The sequence below is a fragment of the Rattus norvegicus genome, chromosome 2 (assembly GCF_036323735.1).
Source record: "Rattus norvegicus strain BN/NHsdMcwi chromosome 2, GRCr8, whole genome shotgun sequence".
NCBI classification, from domain to species: Eukaryota; Metazoa; Chordata; class Mammalia; order Rodentia; family Muridae; genus Rattus; species Rattus norvegicus.
The window spans coordinates 28,759,238-28,774,474 of NC_086020.1; the positions used below are offsets into that span (position 1 = coordinate 28,759,238).

Consider the following 15,237-nt stretch of genomic DNA (forward strand, 5'->3'; position numbering starts at 1 on the left):
ACTGAAGCTCACATACACTGCCCTGGGAGCCTGCTATGGATGTAGAGATCATTGGAGCAATACAGGAACATAATAAAGACTGGCTTAGCAGGTCACAAAAACAGCACTAACACATAGCATTAAGTGACTGCCCCACCCTTTGACAGGAACTCCCTGAGGACCGCTGAGCAGTGCACTCAAAACACTACCTCAGAAGAAACACACAAAGTTTTAAGAAAACCTATTGGGCCGGGTGGTGGTAACACTTGCTTTTAATCCCAGCACACAGGAGCCAGAGGCACGCAGATCTCTGTGAGTTGAAAGCCAGACTGGTCGACAGAGGTCAGCCAGGGCCACGTGGTGGGACCTTGTCACAAAAAAGCAAAACAAACCTCCTTTCCATGCCATTGCCCAAGGACGTCCTATGTACCCATACTGGTTCTTAGGCTACATGGGAAGAGACAGAGCAAACCCAGAAGCTCCCCCACCTCTAGCACCTCCTGCAGAAATTACACCTAATTTTATTTATCTACTTTCAGATATTCTAAATTATAACAACAAAAACATAGGTCTGGTCTGATGGTACGTCCGTTGTCTTGGGGAGGCTGAGGCAGGAGGATGGAGACTTTGAGGCCAGCCTGAGCTGTACAGTATGACACGGTCTCCAAAGGAGAAGGTGACAAGATGGCCTAGCAGGTGAAGGCACTTGTCACCACGCCCAGCAATGTGGTGGAAGGAGACAGTCAGCCAACTTCTGCACATTGCTCTGCGGCTTTCGCCTGTGTGCACACAGTGATGCATGTATACTAAAAGTGTGTGCGTGCATACACACACACACACCAGAATAACAAACAAAAACAAACAAATGCATATAAAGAAGAAAAGAAAGAGAAAGCAGTTCGCCGTTTGGCCTCTATCATATCCCACCAGCTGTCATATTCTGAAACTGATTCAAAAAAAAAAAAGCTGGCTGGGTGGTGGGTTGGGGGTTGAATCCTATGACATAATCAAAGTTTTCTCCAGGAGACTAGCTTTGTAATGAATTATTATGAAGACTTTTTCCTTTGCAGAAGAAAAAAGCCAGGAAGAAGTTAATGTAAACCCCAAGACGGAGGGTTCTGCCAGGAAAATGACTTCCAGCGATACAAACACAAGGCAGATGTTGTGGAGGAATTTAAAACTCCATCACACATGAAATCTCTCAAGCTTCACCTGCGTGCACAGGACAACAGCCACAGCTGGGGTCCCACAATGGTTGCCAGCTGAAAGTCCCAGTTTTCCCAGGCCCGTGAAGAAAAGAAAGAAATCTGTGAACTAGCAGGTTTTCCAAGACTTTCAAAATTTATCGAAAGTTAAAATCGCTTTAAAACAGCCTGTCTTGATCAAATTTAAAACAACTTGTTTGTTTCTTTTCAGTTCTGAGAGTGTAAATTCTATTGGGCGGAAGGTCGGAAGAAATAGGGTTTGTGTTACATTTTCTTATTTGTGGTTCAAGTGGAGGGGCTGAGAACTTAATGAGTCATCAGAGCAGTCGCAGCACCGTGGGCTCTGCTCGCTAACGTGTCTTCCTGACATCCGCATACATCCCACCTCAAGCACAGTAGCACACTCCTGATGGGTCCTTGCTGTCTTCATCCTCTCCTTATTATATTTAGGTCTTCTATTAGTTTTTCTGGGTTTTTATATTGAACAATAGTACAAACGTCACGAGAGTTTCCAAGCCCAAGGGTGGCTTTGTGCAGCAATTGCTTTAAATTCTGTACCAACAAATTCAAAACTGAACCTGACCTTTAAGGCTCTTGAGATTGGTAAAAGTCACCTAAAGAACTTTTAAGGGAATCGGGAGTTTACGTCTGTTTGCGTTTTCCCCACCTTAGCGCGTGAATGCAATAGATCATCCTTGGTATGTTTTTCCGGTCGTAGACATCTGTCGTTTCTGGATAAAATATCTGGAAAACAAGAGAGGCAGTGTATTTACTATTCTTCACTTCTCTCCCCAGCCAGACCCAGACTGTCTTTGTTAGTCTATAGCCATTTAAATGTAGAAGGATCTCTGGATGGTTGCCTCCCCTTAACTCTACAGAGCAATCCAAGCATAGAAGCCCTTGCCTGGTGGGTAGCTCGCCCCCTAGTGGCCAAACTCACAGAGGGAGGGGCTCACAACCAGCCCTTTCTAGAAAGATTGGGAAGTGACCCCACTCATGTGACCTATGAGACTGAGATCTTTCAATGACCACTTTATGGGGCTGGGGATTTAGCTCAGTGGTAGAGCGCTTACCTAGGAAGCGCAAGGCCCTGGGTTCGGTCCCCAGCTCCGAAAAAAAGAACCAAAAAAACAAAAAAAACAAAAAACAACCAAAAAACAAACCTGGATATTTATGTATAATTCACGAACACTTATGCAGATATTTTCTGCTTAAAAGTACACAAAGTCTGAAGGAAAAATACCTATACACCACATTTCAGACTGTTACTATTAGTATCCTGGTATGTGCTTGATGCTTTCTTTTCTCTCTCTATATATATACACATACACACACACACACACACACACACATATATATATATATATATATATATATATATATATATATATATATATATATTTCCCCCCTCTGATTTAAAAAAAAAAAGAACTTTATGCACCCAGTGTAAACCCCAGTGTGTTCATGGCATAAACTTACTGAAAGAACTTACTAGAAGCTGAATGCTTTCCATCCCTTATATTATTCTATGCGCACATAATTTCTGATGGATCCTAATAACGCTCTCATATTTCTGAACCACAGCTTAGACATTCCCCAGGGCTGAATACTTATTTGGCTCTCAGTTCTCTCCCTTCACTGCAGTGAACACCTTGCATCTATATTTCAGAACATCTGATTCTTCTCCTGGATGACCATCTAGACATGGGTTTTCCAGACCAGACAGTTTGAACACTGAGGCTTTTACATGCACATCCACACTGGTTTCCCCCTAAGCTTGAAGCTAAAAGCTTGATAAGAAACAGATCTTAGAGTGGGGTAGGTACTTTATTTCTGAGCACGGAAAAAATAAAGATGAATGATTGGGCTTGAAGTCTCTAATATTAAGATAAGCACATCATCATCACTTCCTTTCAGTAAATATTTTATACAACTTGACATTAAAACTAAAATTAAGTCATGTACCATATGGTAGTACTTTGATACTCAAGTGCAATTTTTTCCACTGGACATTGGAAAAAACAGAGACAAGAGTGTTTCTCAAGTGAACAATGCACCATATAGTTGCTGTGAGCATAAAGAGACGTCTGCAGCCTGGGAAGTCTCAATGCCCTTCCAGTTGTCACCTAACACATTTGCTGTCAAGGCGTTGGCAAGACAAGGGCTTCAGACTCCAAAGACTGTGTTTGGGTTTAAAGTTCTAACAACCACGGCTCTTGCTTCACACCTCACTGTATTGACAGCCAATTTTTCCCAGGCCCCTTTCTCCACACAAGAACCTTCCACATTTATATTTCTCCTGGGAAGTCCTTATGGAAATGCCTTCCTTCGTCAGAGAGTCAGAACCAACTTATAGTTCACCAGACTCTCACACGCCACTGCCACTCTGTGTCTCTAGCACTTCGTGTGACACTAAGCACGGATTGGACGCTCAATATTGATAAGTAAAGGAATTGACAGCAATTCTCTGCAGAGTTAGCTCGGGGCACTCTTGGCCTTATAATATCTTTCAGAGATGTTAAAACAGCTTGGAAAGGTTCAATTAAACCTTTCACATGTCATGAGGCTGTCCTAATCATGTTTCTTCAACCAAGAAAATTTCTTGTTGAAGTTCTCTGTTGCTACATTTTTTTTTCAGTCACCCAGTACTCTCACTTAGCACATGACAAGTCAAAACTAATTCATTTTAAGTGGCAAGTAGTGTTCAGAAGGGAGCAGCCTTTAATGTTTTGGGGGACTAGTCTAAAGGAAATGGCAAAGCAAATTAAATGTTGAGAATTTTGAGGAAATGAGGCTCACATAAAAGGGGCATCAGGGCAAAGGCACTGAAAACTGGCCGCCTCGTGGGTGAGGAGAACTGAATGGGTGACCTCTGAAAGAGAGGCCAGTGTTCTCCACTGCTAAGCCGTCTCTCCAGGCCCCCCTGTGCTGGTGTTTTTGAGAACCGAGCCCAGAGCCTTACATATTAGCGAAGTGCTTTACCACTGAGCTGCATTCCCAGACTACATGGGGAAGACTTTCACCAGCAAACCTGGCTTGATGGTAAAACAGTAACAGGGGTATTTATAGGCCAGCAACTCTGTCCCCCTGTCTTCAAGATGACATCGTAGAAATCATTTCCTTAGAGTAGCTGTGCACACTCTGCGATCCAAAGGACTGAGCCCTCGGCGCGAATGAAAACATGGCAGATCTCAAGGACAGAAAACCAACCCTAAAAGGTGGCTCACCATATGATTCCCATAATATTTTAAAAATCCCAAAAATGGCAGCAAAGCAGAGCACTTGGTGATGGCCAGGGACAACCCCGGGGGAAGGATGTAAGGTAAAAGTCCCCTCTCTGTGATGGCTGTGTCTGGACAGCAGCAGGGAACACACAAATCCTTTCATGGGCTAAAACTGCACACCCAGGACAACACACTCACCATCTTGCAGACAAATGCATGTGAGAAAGCAAAGCTGAGTAAAGCCAGGGCTCTCTCTAGTTTACATTCGTCCTGATTGCACCTTGGCTGGATCAGCTCCTGCATAACCTCATGAGATAAACCTCACTGTTCAGGGGCTGAGGCAGGAGGACTTCACAGGTCTGAGGCCAACCTGGGATACAGAGTGAATTCCAGGGCAGCCTTAGTTACATAGAGACTCTGCCATTTAAAACGAAAAAAACAGAAAAAGAGAAAAGAAAAAAGAAACCAAATATCACACATAAAACACTTAATTTCTATCTAATGTGGTACTATGGTTATAAAAATGTCAGTGCTGTGGGGGGGAAGTTGAACGGCAGACACACAGAGACATACTATTTTTGAAAGTTCCCGTGATCCTATAATCCCTTTGAAATAAAAGTAGTCCTACAATTTCCATCAAATGCAATTTCCTCATTTCCCCCATATGCCTATTTCTTTTCTCTTTGAATTTACCAAGTGCTGAATGCTTGCTGATTGAATCTTATTTGGTAGGTCTATTTTTAGGAGTAAGAGCTACAAGCCTCTAACCTTTCAAATTTAAAGTGATACCATGATTTATAATAATAATTATAAGAGCAAAAATACGGGCCAAGGAGATGGCTCAGCAGGGAAGAATACCAAATCCGCAAGCCCGATGACCAGAGTTTGATCCCCAGGAACCACATGAAAAACCAGATGGCGTGGAATACGTCTGCAATCCCAGCACCCTTGTGGTGAGGTGGGAAGCGGAGACAGGAGAATTGCCTGGAAGTCCACACACAGGCCAGCTAGCCTGGGATACGCAGAGAAGACAAGAGGCCTCGCTTGCTTCAACAGCTTGGAAAGTGAGAACTGAGTCTTGAAAGGGGTTCTATGGCCCCCACACACCCTGGTCAGTCTGTGTCTGCATGCATGGGCACATAAAATAAATTTCAAAAGTCAAATTACAATAATTTACAGAAAGCGTACCCAAAGGAGCCGACCACCTTGAATCAGTTGCAGCCGGTTCTAACCTTGTTTAATTTAGACACACTTTCACCTGGCTGCATTGTATCTGTGTCTCTGCTTCGCCGTGAATTCTTACCACATGTGTGTCCCCGGGTAGACCTTTCCACATCTCAAGCCTGCAGAGACATGTCTCAGCCTGACAAATCAGTTTCAAGTGAGGCGTTTGCCTTGCGCTGACTTTTTTGTCTTCCCGGGTTAGTGTGTGCTACGTGAAAGCTTACCTTGGGCAGCCCAATGGCCTCCATAGCTCTTAACCACTGCACGGTGTTATCTGTGTGTCGGAAATGAAGGCCAGATTTCTAAAACGATAGGAGAAAGGAAAAGGGGAGGTGAGATCGTGTAGAAAGCGAGTCATTTGCAACATATATTTTCATGAACAGAATGCAATTCAATTATGCTTCTTCAAGAACAGACATTGATGCTCAAACAAAACAAATCCAAACTCACCACGAAGGCTAGACTACTTCCGGAACACCCTGGTTATCTGCGATGGGCTATGCTAGTCTCTACGCTCACATTTCAAGGTAATTCTGAACTTGGATTTCAAACGAAGCGCACCTAATGTCTACCACACACCTCAGGATGTTTTGTGAAACATGTATGCACAAGTTCGTGTTTGCGTGTCATAAGATCTTGGTAATTATGGCCGAGAAGCTGGGCAATTTCAGGTAAACTGGGTGGTATTTTAATTTTAAGTGATTATTAGTTTCTTTCTTTCTCTTTCCGTCCTCCCTCCCTCCCTTCCTTTCTTCCTTCCTTCTTTTTGAGATTAGGTCCTACTATGTTGCTCCAGTGTGCCTAAAACTTGTTATGTAGCTTAGGATGGCCTCAAAGTTGGGGCACTTTGCTAGCCTTTGCTTCTTGAGTGCTAGAATTACAGGAATGCACCACTACGACCCAGCCCTACATGGGATTTTTTTTTTTTTTAAAAAAGCTAATGCCCTTTTGTCTGTTTTGATCACGGATATCTATCTCTACAGAAAACCCGAAAGACATAAAGAGGGAGGCACAAACCATTCTAAAATTCAGACCGTTCAGCTAAATTCAGTACACATTACTAACATTTTAAGATCAATCCTGGCTTTGAAAAAGTAAATATTCAGCAGAAATGCCATATGACCTTTTCCTACATGGTAAAAACAGTCTTGCTGTGCCTTTCTTTTCTACTTCACAGTCCCAATCAGACTACCACTTCGTGAAGTTACATCTAGTAATGAGCCACGAACAGCCTTCAACTAGCTTGCATTTTTTTCATTTAACGCATAACAGAACGCAATCTATTTCACATTAGCTTGAAATGAATACGCAAAAAAAGGAACTATAGAAAATTTCATTATATAATTAACACCCAATGAAGGATGATCACATTCAACAAGACTGGCTCATCCAGCCTTCTGTGAGCTTCCAAAACGGAATGGTTTGCTAAATCAAAGGCGTTCTCATTGCTGTTGGAAATTACAAAACCTAAGCAAATTAATATTCAATGAATGCTTAATAAAAGTCACTAGTCTTGATTGCACAATGCGTTTCAAGTACTTTATGTAAATTATTATGTAAATTATCTCTCATTCTCCAAATACCTTTCAGCATAATTTCAGAGTCCTGCTTTTTATCTTATCTTTTTATCAAAAAGATAAAATGATTTAACCTAAAGTTAAGTGGCTTTAGGGAGCTGACAGGGTCTCTAAAGTGCTGACACTCCCCCCCACCCCAGGGAAAACATGGAGTCTAATGATTGGTTAATCTTCATAAGGAGGATATCAGCTAGGTGTTATAAAATAACTGGGAGCAGAATGGAGTGGGGGAAGGGGAAAGAAAAAAGATAAATTAGATAGGAGAGAGGGAAAACATAGCAAGTCAGTCTTTTGCTGAGGGTCAGGACAGAGTATCTGTTTATAATGTAGCAGCATAAATGTTTGCAGAATCCTAGCCGTCCTTAGATGAGAGCCGTCCGACTGCAGGAGAACGAGACACAATGATTGGGTCTGAGCGGAGGCGTCGATGAGGGCCACCTGCGCACAACTGAACTAAAGGCTTTCCTGCCTGACACGGTAGGTGCCTTTGTGGAAGGTGATATAGTCTGGGTTCTGAATGACAGTGTACTTCCTGTTCAGGCTTCTGTGTAAAAGTGACCAAGACTCTGAGTTGACACCACTTCCTGATAATGCCCCGAAGAAAGCCAATCTGTATATTTTTAAGTCTTTATTAGCATCGCCCAGCAGAAGCCACTACCTGTGCTAAGACCGTTCCTCCTCCTTCTCCTTATTGTGTCCTGAGTGTCCATTTCTTTTCTCATTCCAGCGAGTTAATTAAACAACTTTAGTCAGCTCGAGTTCTGGTAACAGCAATTTGGGGCTTCAACAATCCCAAATAATGTCATAAAAACACCATTTCTCTCTTTTTTTGTTAGTGGTCTTTATAGGTAAGCAATCTCAGAAAAGATGCAGATTCTACTGTGCCTTCCCTCCTCAGCCTTAAAATGCTATTCTGAATGGGGGGCGCAATAATGAGAACAAAGAGAAAGTCCTTAGCAGCAAAGTATAGTTGAAAATGCAGAGGGCATCCTCCACCACAACCAGGACACGCCTTGCTAGGCTGGAAACTTTCACTCCCATGTAAGGTCAGGAAAAGGTTCATATACAGGGACTGACTGAGAGGGAGGGCGTTTCTTCAGAACTCCAACAGATTCCCATTCCCCATCTCAAACATCTGAGAAACACTGACTTCAGAACCTGGAGCTCCATACTCACTTGTTTGAAAACTATGCCTCTGTGAGTGAAACTGTCTCAGACTATGGACTCGCTTCAACTAGCGCGAAACTGGTTTTCTAAATGGGCTTAAAATATTATCTCCCCCACTGTAATTCTTTTCGGAATTATTTTTTTTTAAATCAGTCCTACATATTAATATGTGATGAAATGACATGACTATTTTTAGCCAAAGATACTTCTGTCTAGCTAACGTGCTTATATTTCATGCGGAACAATATATTCTTTCTTCTAATTTCATATTACAGGTGTGAGCTCATTCTCTATTACTGTTTCCCTGCCAGGAAATGAAGTTCGTTCTGTTCCAATTACATAGATGAAAAATTATGGAAGTCGTCTTTGGATCTAACTTCCTACATATTAGAACCAGAGCACTTCAGATCTACAAGATAGCCCAGAATTGTAACAATTATCCCACAATATTTATTTTACAGACAAGCATACAGAGGGTACAAGTGAGCATGATACCCCGAATGCCATTCATGTTGAACTGAATGTAACGGACTCGGGGTAAAGGCTCTGTGACGAAGAGCTTTGTCAATTTATCACCATCCTTAATCACCAAGTAAGAAAGTTTTAAAGAGAGATTATCTAGACTATCTATCTAGATTACATTAGTTGGACCAATGGGCATGCCTTTGATTAGATTAATAGACGTAGGAAGACTCCGTCCACTGTGGGAAGCACCATTCCCTGGGCTTGTGTCCTAGAGGGTGGAGAATATGAGCTGAAGAGCTGGGAGGCAAGTCTTCATTTCCTTCTGTTTTTGACTATGATGTGACTAGCCGACTTAAGCTCCTGACACCACTATGAACTCCATTATGCTGGACTGTAACCTGGTATTGTGAACTAAAATAAACCCTTTCTTCCCTAGGCTGTTTTTGTTGGGGTAGATTATCACATTAACAGAAGTTGTTAGAGTACAACAGGCTCTTTGCAGAGCCCTGATTCTGAATCCAGACACTGGTCCTGCTGCTGCTGTCAGTGGCTAAGACTTAGCATGGCGCTCAGGGAACACACACCAGTTCTTCAGCTTTAGTCATTGCTGCCTGGATCTTTTACTGAGTTCCCTCTCAAAATGGTCTTCCTGTACTCTTCCCTGACCATGCATGGATGAGGTGATAGTTAAGACTGACAAGATCTAGAATCACGGAGGAGACGAATCTCTGGGCCTCTGTGAGTTTTTGCATTGGGTTAATTGAGATGGAAAGGCCTACCCTAAATATTATCCTACAGCTGAAAGGCAAAAGAATTCCACAGAATTCTCCTTTTCCTCCCTCCTTATTGCAGACGCCATGTTACCTGCCATCTGCTGCTTCTACCACCGTAACTTCCCCATCATGATAGACTGCCATCTTAACTGGGAGCCCAAGTAAAGGCTTTCTTAAGCTCCATTTGAAAAGGTATTATGTGTCAGGGACAAGAAAAAAAAATAGCTTTCTTCTCGTTCTTTCTAATCTCAGAGTAAACCTTCCAACAAAGAAGTTGCGTTCCTACTCATTGCGATCTGTCAACTGTGGTGATGGTGTCTTCTGTACATAAGTACACAAATGTCACAAACTACAACTGCATAGTGATGGCGTATCCAGCCATGGGCACCATAACGTCAGGACTGCTCTGCTGTTCTCACCTAGAACAGTGCACAGGGCAGGTACTGCTGAGTGTCGCATAGAAATGAACTTTACTCCTTATGGATGGAATGTCTCTTATCAGGTGTCCTTGGGATTGGAAATGTTTCAGATTTCAAAGTCTTCTAAACCTTGGAGTATTTGCTTAGATGGTATCAGTTGACAATCTCTAGTCAAAAAAAAAAAAATCTAAAACCAAAATACTCTGATGTCTAAAACATTGGTTCTCAGAGTTTCAGACTTGAGACCACTTCGGAGTTTAAATTTTCTTTCTTTCTTTCTTTCTTTCTTTTTTTTAAAGATTTATTTATTATATGTAAGCACACTATCACTGTCTTTAGACATACCAAGAGAGGGCATCAGATCTCATTACAGATGATTGTGAGCCACCATGTGGTTGCTGGGAATTGAACTCAGGACCTCTGGAAGAGCAGTCAGTGCTCTTAACCGCTGAGCCATCTCTCCAGCCCTTAGATTTTCAAATAGGGATATTAACCTGCACGGGCTTCATTTACAGAACTTGACCTCCTTTTCCTGCATTATCAGTTTTATGACAATGCCATAAAATGCCTCTCCTTCCCAAGTTGCTTTTGGTCATGGTGTTTCATCATAGTCATAGAAACGCTAACTAAGATGATTCCATCCCTGTGATAGTTTGGCAAAGAATCTCGCTGTGTTCTGCATGTGCCCTATGAACTTGCCTGAGGCTAAATTAAAGAGTAATGGACTAATTTCTTTGACAGAGTTACTTCCTAGGCAACATAATATTGAATCTGTGGCATGGTTATTATAAATCACCTTTATGCAAGTCTACAATGAAAACGAACAAGTGGATACCAAAAAATATAAAATGTACAGTAGATACAAAAAATATAAAATGTACAGTAGATACCAAAAAAATATATAAAATGTACAGTTTGAAGAGAAACAGTGTGCCAGGAAACTCAATTGGTGTGGCCATAACTTCTGCTGAAAGAGATCAGATCATTGCCAGTAAACAGAGAAGCATGTCCTGTGCTGAAATAAAGAGAGGGACACCCTCAAGGCAAGACCGCACCTATCTAAGCTTTCAGCTTGTCAAACAGCCTCCGTCCAGGGTTTTCTGCTCCTAGAAAGCAACCAAATGAAAGCTCAGATGCTAATGTGGTTTGAGGAGGGCTAAGGTCCCAAGCTGGCAGCCACGCTTGGCAGTGACGTTCACAGGATGCTGGTGAATAAAGGATGCAGGAGTAAAGGGGCTGTGGTTTCTTCCTCTGTGGTTTTAGAGAGCTACTGAGGACAGGAAGCATGCGGCAAGGAAGCACCTGACTGCAGACTCCAAAAGGTCATTGCAGGAAGCTATGAAAATGAAGAAGCCCTGGTTATAGGGGAGACCCCACGATGTTAGAGATGGCAGATGTGGTACATGTGCCAAGGAAAGCAGCACAAAGGGAGTGGAGTTAGCCCCAAACAAAGATGCTCGCCGTGGGCAGCAAAGTTGGAGGAGAGGACCACCTAAGTCTTTCGAGATTAAAGCCCCAGACCTGGGACACAGTGTTTGGTATTTGCCCTGCTGGGCTTCAGTCTTGCTTTGGTTCAGTATTTCTTCACCATGCCATCATTTCCTCCTTTCGGAATGACAATGTATGTTCTGTGCCATTATAAGCTAGAGGTATGTAATTTGCCTTTTGATTATATCGGGGGTTACAATGAAGAAATCGCCTTGAGTCTCAGAAGAGAGTTTGAAATAGTGCTGAGCCTGTGAAAGATCATGGGTACTTTTGAAGTTGAAATAGGTGCATTTTGCACTACGCTATAGCTTTGAGAGTATGCAGGGAGTAGAATGCAATTGTTTCCATAAGAAATGTTCCCCACTGGCTCAGGTATTTGAACACTTGGTGGCATTAGCTGGGAGGTTTAGTGGGTTGGAGAACGTATGTGAATGGGGGTGAAGGGGGCTGGCTTTGAGAATAGAGAGCCTTGCTATTTCTAGTCTGTTCTTCCTGCTTTGTGCTTGACTTCCAATATGTCTGTTCTCAGCTTTCTGTGTCGGCTGCTATGCCCGATGCTTGTTGCCACGATTCTGTTGTGCCATCATGAACTCTTGTCTCTGGAACCCTAAGCCAAATAAACTGTCTCTCCTATGAAGTTGCCATGGTCATGGTGTTTTATCACAGCAACAAAAAAGTGACTATGACACAAGGAAGTCACAAGGACAGAAGGAAGGCTCTGGCTCCCTTGAAGTTGACCTGTAGCCCTTCATCTATTCCACAAGCCCCTCCCAGGGGCCTACCTCTGCACCATTCCTATGGACTGAGCATAGAACAATCAATCTTCAAACACTTCTTTTACAGCTATTTAATTTGTGTGTGCGTATGTGTATATGTACATGCATGTATATGCCACAGCACTTGTGTGGAAGTCAGAAGACAATTTGCAGGAGCCAGTTCTCTCCTTCCATGAGTTCCAGGAACCGAACTTGAATCATTAGGCTTGGCAGCAAGCACCTTTACCCACTGAGCCATCTTGCCAGACCCTAAAAGAATCTTTACCAAACACTTATTATGAGGTGTGTTGAGGTTTGGTCTGTTGCTATGTATTGTAATGCTAAATTCTACCCAGGGCTTTTGTTGTGCAAACCTTGTTCTTTGATTTAAAACTATTGGTTAAATATTATTGGCTACAGCCAATTACTGGACGGAGTAGAGGTAGGTGGGTTCTGAGTTACCTGGTTAGGGGAGAGAGACACAAAGAGAGGAGGAGGAAGAACAAGAAAGGAAGCCGCCATGAGGGGAGATGGACCAGGAGAGACAGCAAGTATCTGGGGTACACAGCTGGAGGGGTAGCCAGGCTAGCAGTTGAAAGAGTAGATTAGGGGTTACCCCCACCCCAATGATTGTCAAAGCCAAATAAAATATCATAGTCTGAGTCTCATTTACTTGTAAGTTAGTTGGGGATAAGCTTAAATTGGTTGTGCTACAAAGTGTCCAAGAGAGACAGTAGCAGGTGCCACGGCACATATAACATGGCCGGTCACAGAATATGGGGTTGCCTACAAATGGAATACTCATACATAGTACCCAGGACATCCTTCTAACCCTGGAACAACAAGGCACCAGGGTTCTCTACCGGCCGACAGACAAAGAAGACTGGCAAGTGAATGGCTACCTTGGCTGTTCTGCTTAACACTGCCTTAGAGGGATCAAGGACATGGCCCTCCTTAGAGATGCCTGTCTACGGGAAGGTTGTATTTTATAGGTGCAGTAGGAACCTGTGTATTCTGAGCTCACGGTTTTCCAGATGGCACACTGATGTGCTACACCCATGTTAGGGGCCATCCCTTATGTTTAAACATCCTTGTTGTCATCTTACAATTTAGGGATCCTTGAAGAGAACATACAGTGGCTTCTTGCTCCCAAAAGACTCGAGAATAGGCAGTTGTGTCATCTACTCATAAAGGTTTATCTCTTCATGTTACTGTATCAAAACCAAAAAGACTCTAATGTAAAACTTTATGATAACATGGAAAACTACTAAGAATTTCTATCACGGAAATCCTGTTCTCCAGAGACTCCACGGGGGGGCTAATTTTCACACATCCTGTGTTTTCCCTGTAACTCGGTGGCACAGAAGGCGCCCACACTACAGCTGGTAATAGCCTCCCTCCTCCTGTCCCTTGCTCAGCATCATTTCTGCACACCTCTGCACCTCTGTCTTCCAAGGGCCTGCTAGGATTGGGGACAGCCTCTGAGAACATTTTTCTCTCTTACGATACTCCTCGTCCAATGCCATCATCTGCCTGGGCCCTTGCAAATCTGTTTCATAACAAGAGACCGACAATGTAAAGAGACCTGTCCCTATTTCAAGGAGACGCTGTCATTCTTTTTGATAGCAGGCTCTCTAATGCCTAGAGGTGTCTGAGTAAGTACCCCTGAGGCTATTGCCACGGAGCTGAGGAGGAAGCAGATGCCCAGTGCCAAGCAAGGTCTATGATGTGCTGAGAAACCAGAGCCAGTCTGTCTGGGGTCGCCCCCAGGGCTCACATTCCCAGAGGGTCGGTCTCTAAACTTGTCTCTGCTCAGTGTTAAGACTGCTTGCCTAGCATTTCACAAAGCCTTGAGGTTTGTCTGTAACAAAGAGGGAATGGAGGGAGAGTGGGGAGGAAGAAGCAGACAGCTGGAGGTGTACCTTAGTGGTTCGAGTATTTGCCTAGCATCTGTGAGGGCCTGAGTTGGAGCCCCAGCCTCACGAAACAGCAACAAAAACAGAACCTTCCTATGACTGTAAAGAAGCAAGCTTGGCCTGGGAAGGCTTAGAGGAGAAAGCATTTGCCGTGCAAGCATCAAGACCAGGGTCTGGATCCCCCAGAACCTACATAAATGTCAAACATGTGCTCATGCTTAGATCCCAGCACTGGAGAGCAAGAGGCACAGGGGATTCCTGGGGCAAGCCACCTAGCTAGACTAGTGAGAATAGGTGAGCTCTGGGTTCAGAGAGGCTCTGCTTCAGTGACGTGGAGAGTGACTGAGGCCTCAATACACATGTGCATTGACCCCATATGCAGCTGTACACATGCAAACATGCATGCATGCATGCATATCATACACACAAAAAAGGGAGATCAAGTTTCCAAGCAGCTTGAACCCTTGACTTGTAGCAGACAAGCTACGGCATTTTCTTAGTTGGCTCCTGCACATACATCTTCTTCTCTACCAGTCCTTCTATTTTCACGTCTTATTTCTGGCCTCTGACTCCCTAAGTCTAATTAGGGTTACTTACAGGAGCGTAGGTGAGGGGCTAGTTAAGGTACATGAGTCATTTCCCAGTGGTTACACTGCTGAAGAAGATGCCTCTTTCTCTCCCTGTGACCGCTATTCAGGGAGGAGTTAAATTTGACTATTTCTCTCCGTCACTACAGTTGGAAGGCCATAAAACAGTATTGTGAAATGGAACCACAGTGTGCGGTTGTGGACTTGGTTTAACGATTGTATTATGTTAACTGGGCTCCCAAAACTGCACAAGAATCCTGGATGTAAGACGCTGAGGGTCCCTGTCCCCAGTTGGTTCTGATTGGTGAATAAAGTTGCCGGTGGCCAATGGCTGGGCAGGGAGACAGAGGTGGGACTTTGGGATTCTCAGGTGAGGGGACTGAGAAAGGAAGGAAGACAGAGAACCACCATGCTGGGAAAAGAGAAAGACCAGGCCTGAGAAGTGCAGGACAGAGAGA

At 43.5% G+C, this 15,237-nt stretch overlaps 1 protein-coding gene across 2 annotated transcripts in view; it reads right to left on the reverse strand.

Annotated features, from left to right (window-relative positions):
- The window catches only part of Iqgap2 (IQ motif containing GTPase activating protein 2), a 275,092-nt gene that overhangs the window by 129,680 nt on the left and 130,175 nt on the right, over positions 1–15,237 (reverse strand). For both annotated transcript variants that reach the window (NM_001427125.1, XM_063281081.1), the window contains 2 exons: positions 5,857–5,934; positions 1,852–1,928 (listed from right to left, as the gene is read on the reverse strand). In NM_001427125.1, the coding sequence (NP_001414054.1) occupies positions 1,852–1,928; positions 5,857–5,934 (155 nt within the window). The remainder of the gene's footprint in view (positions 1–1,851; positions 1,929–5,856; positions 5,935–15,237) is intronic.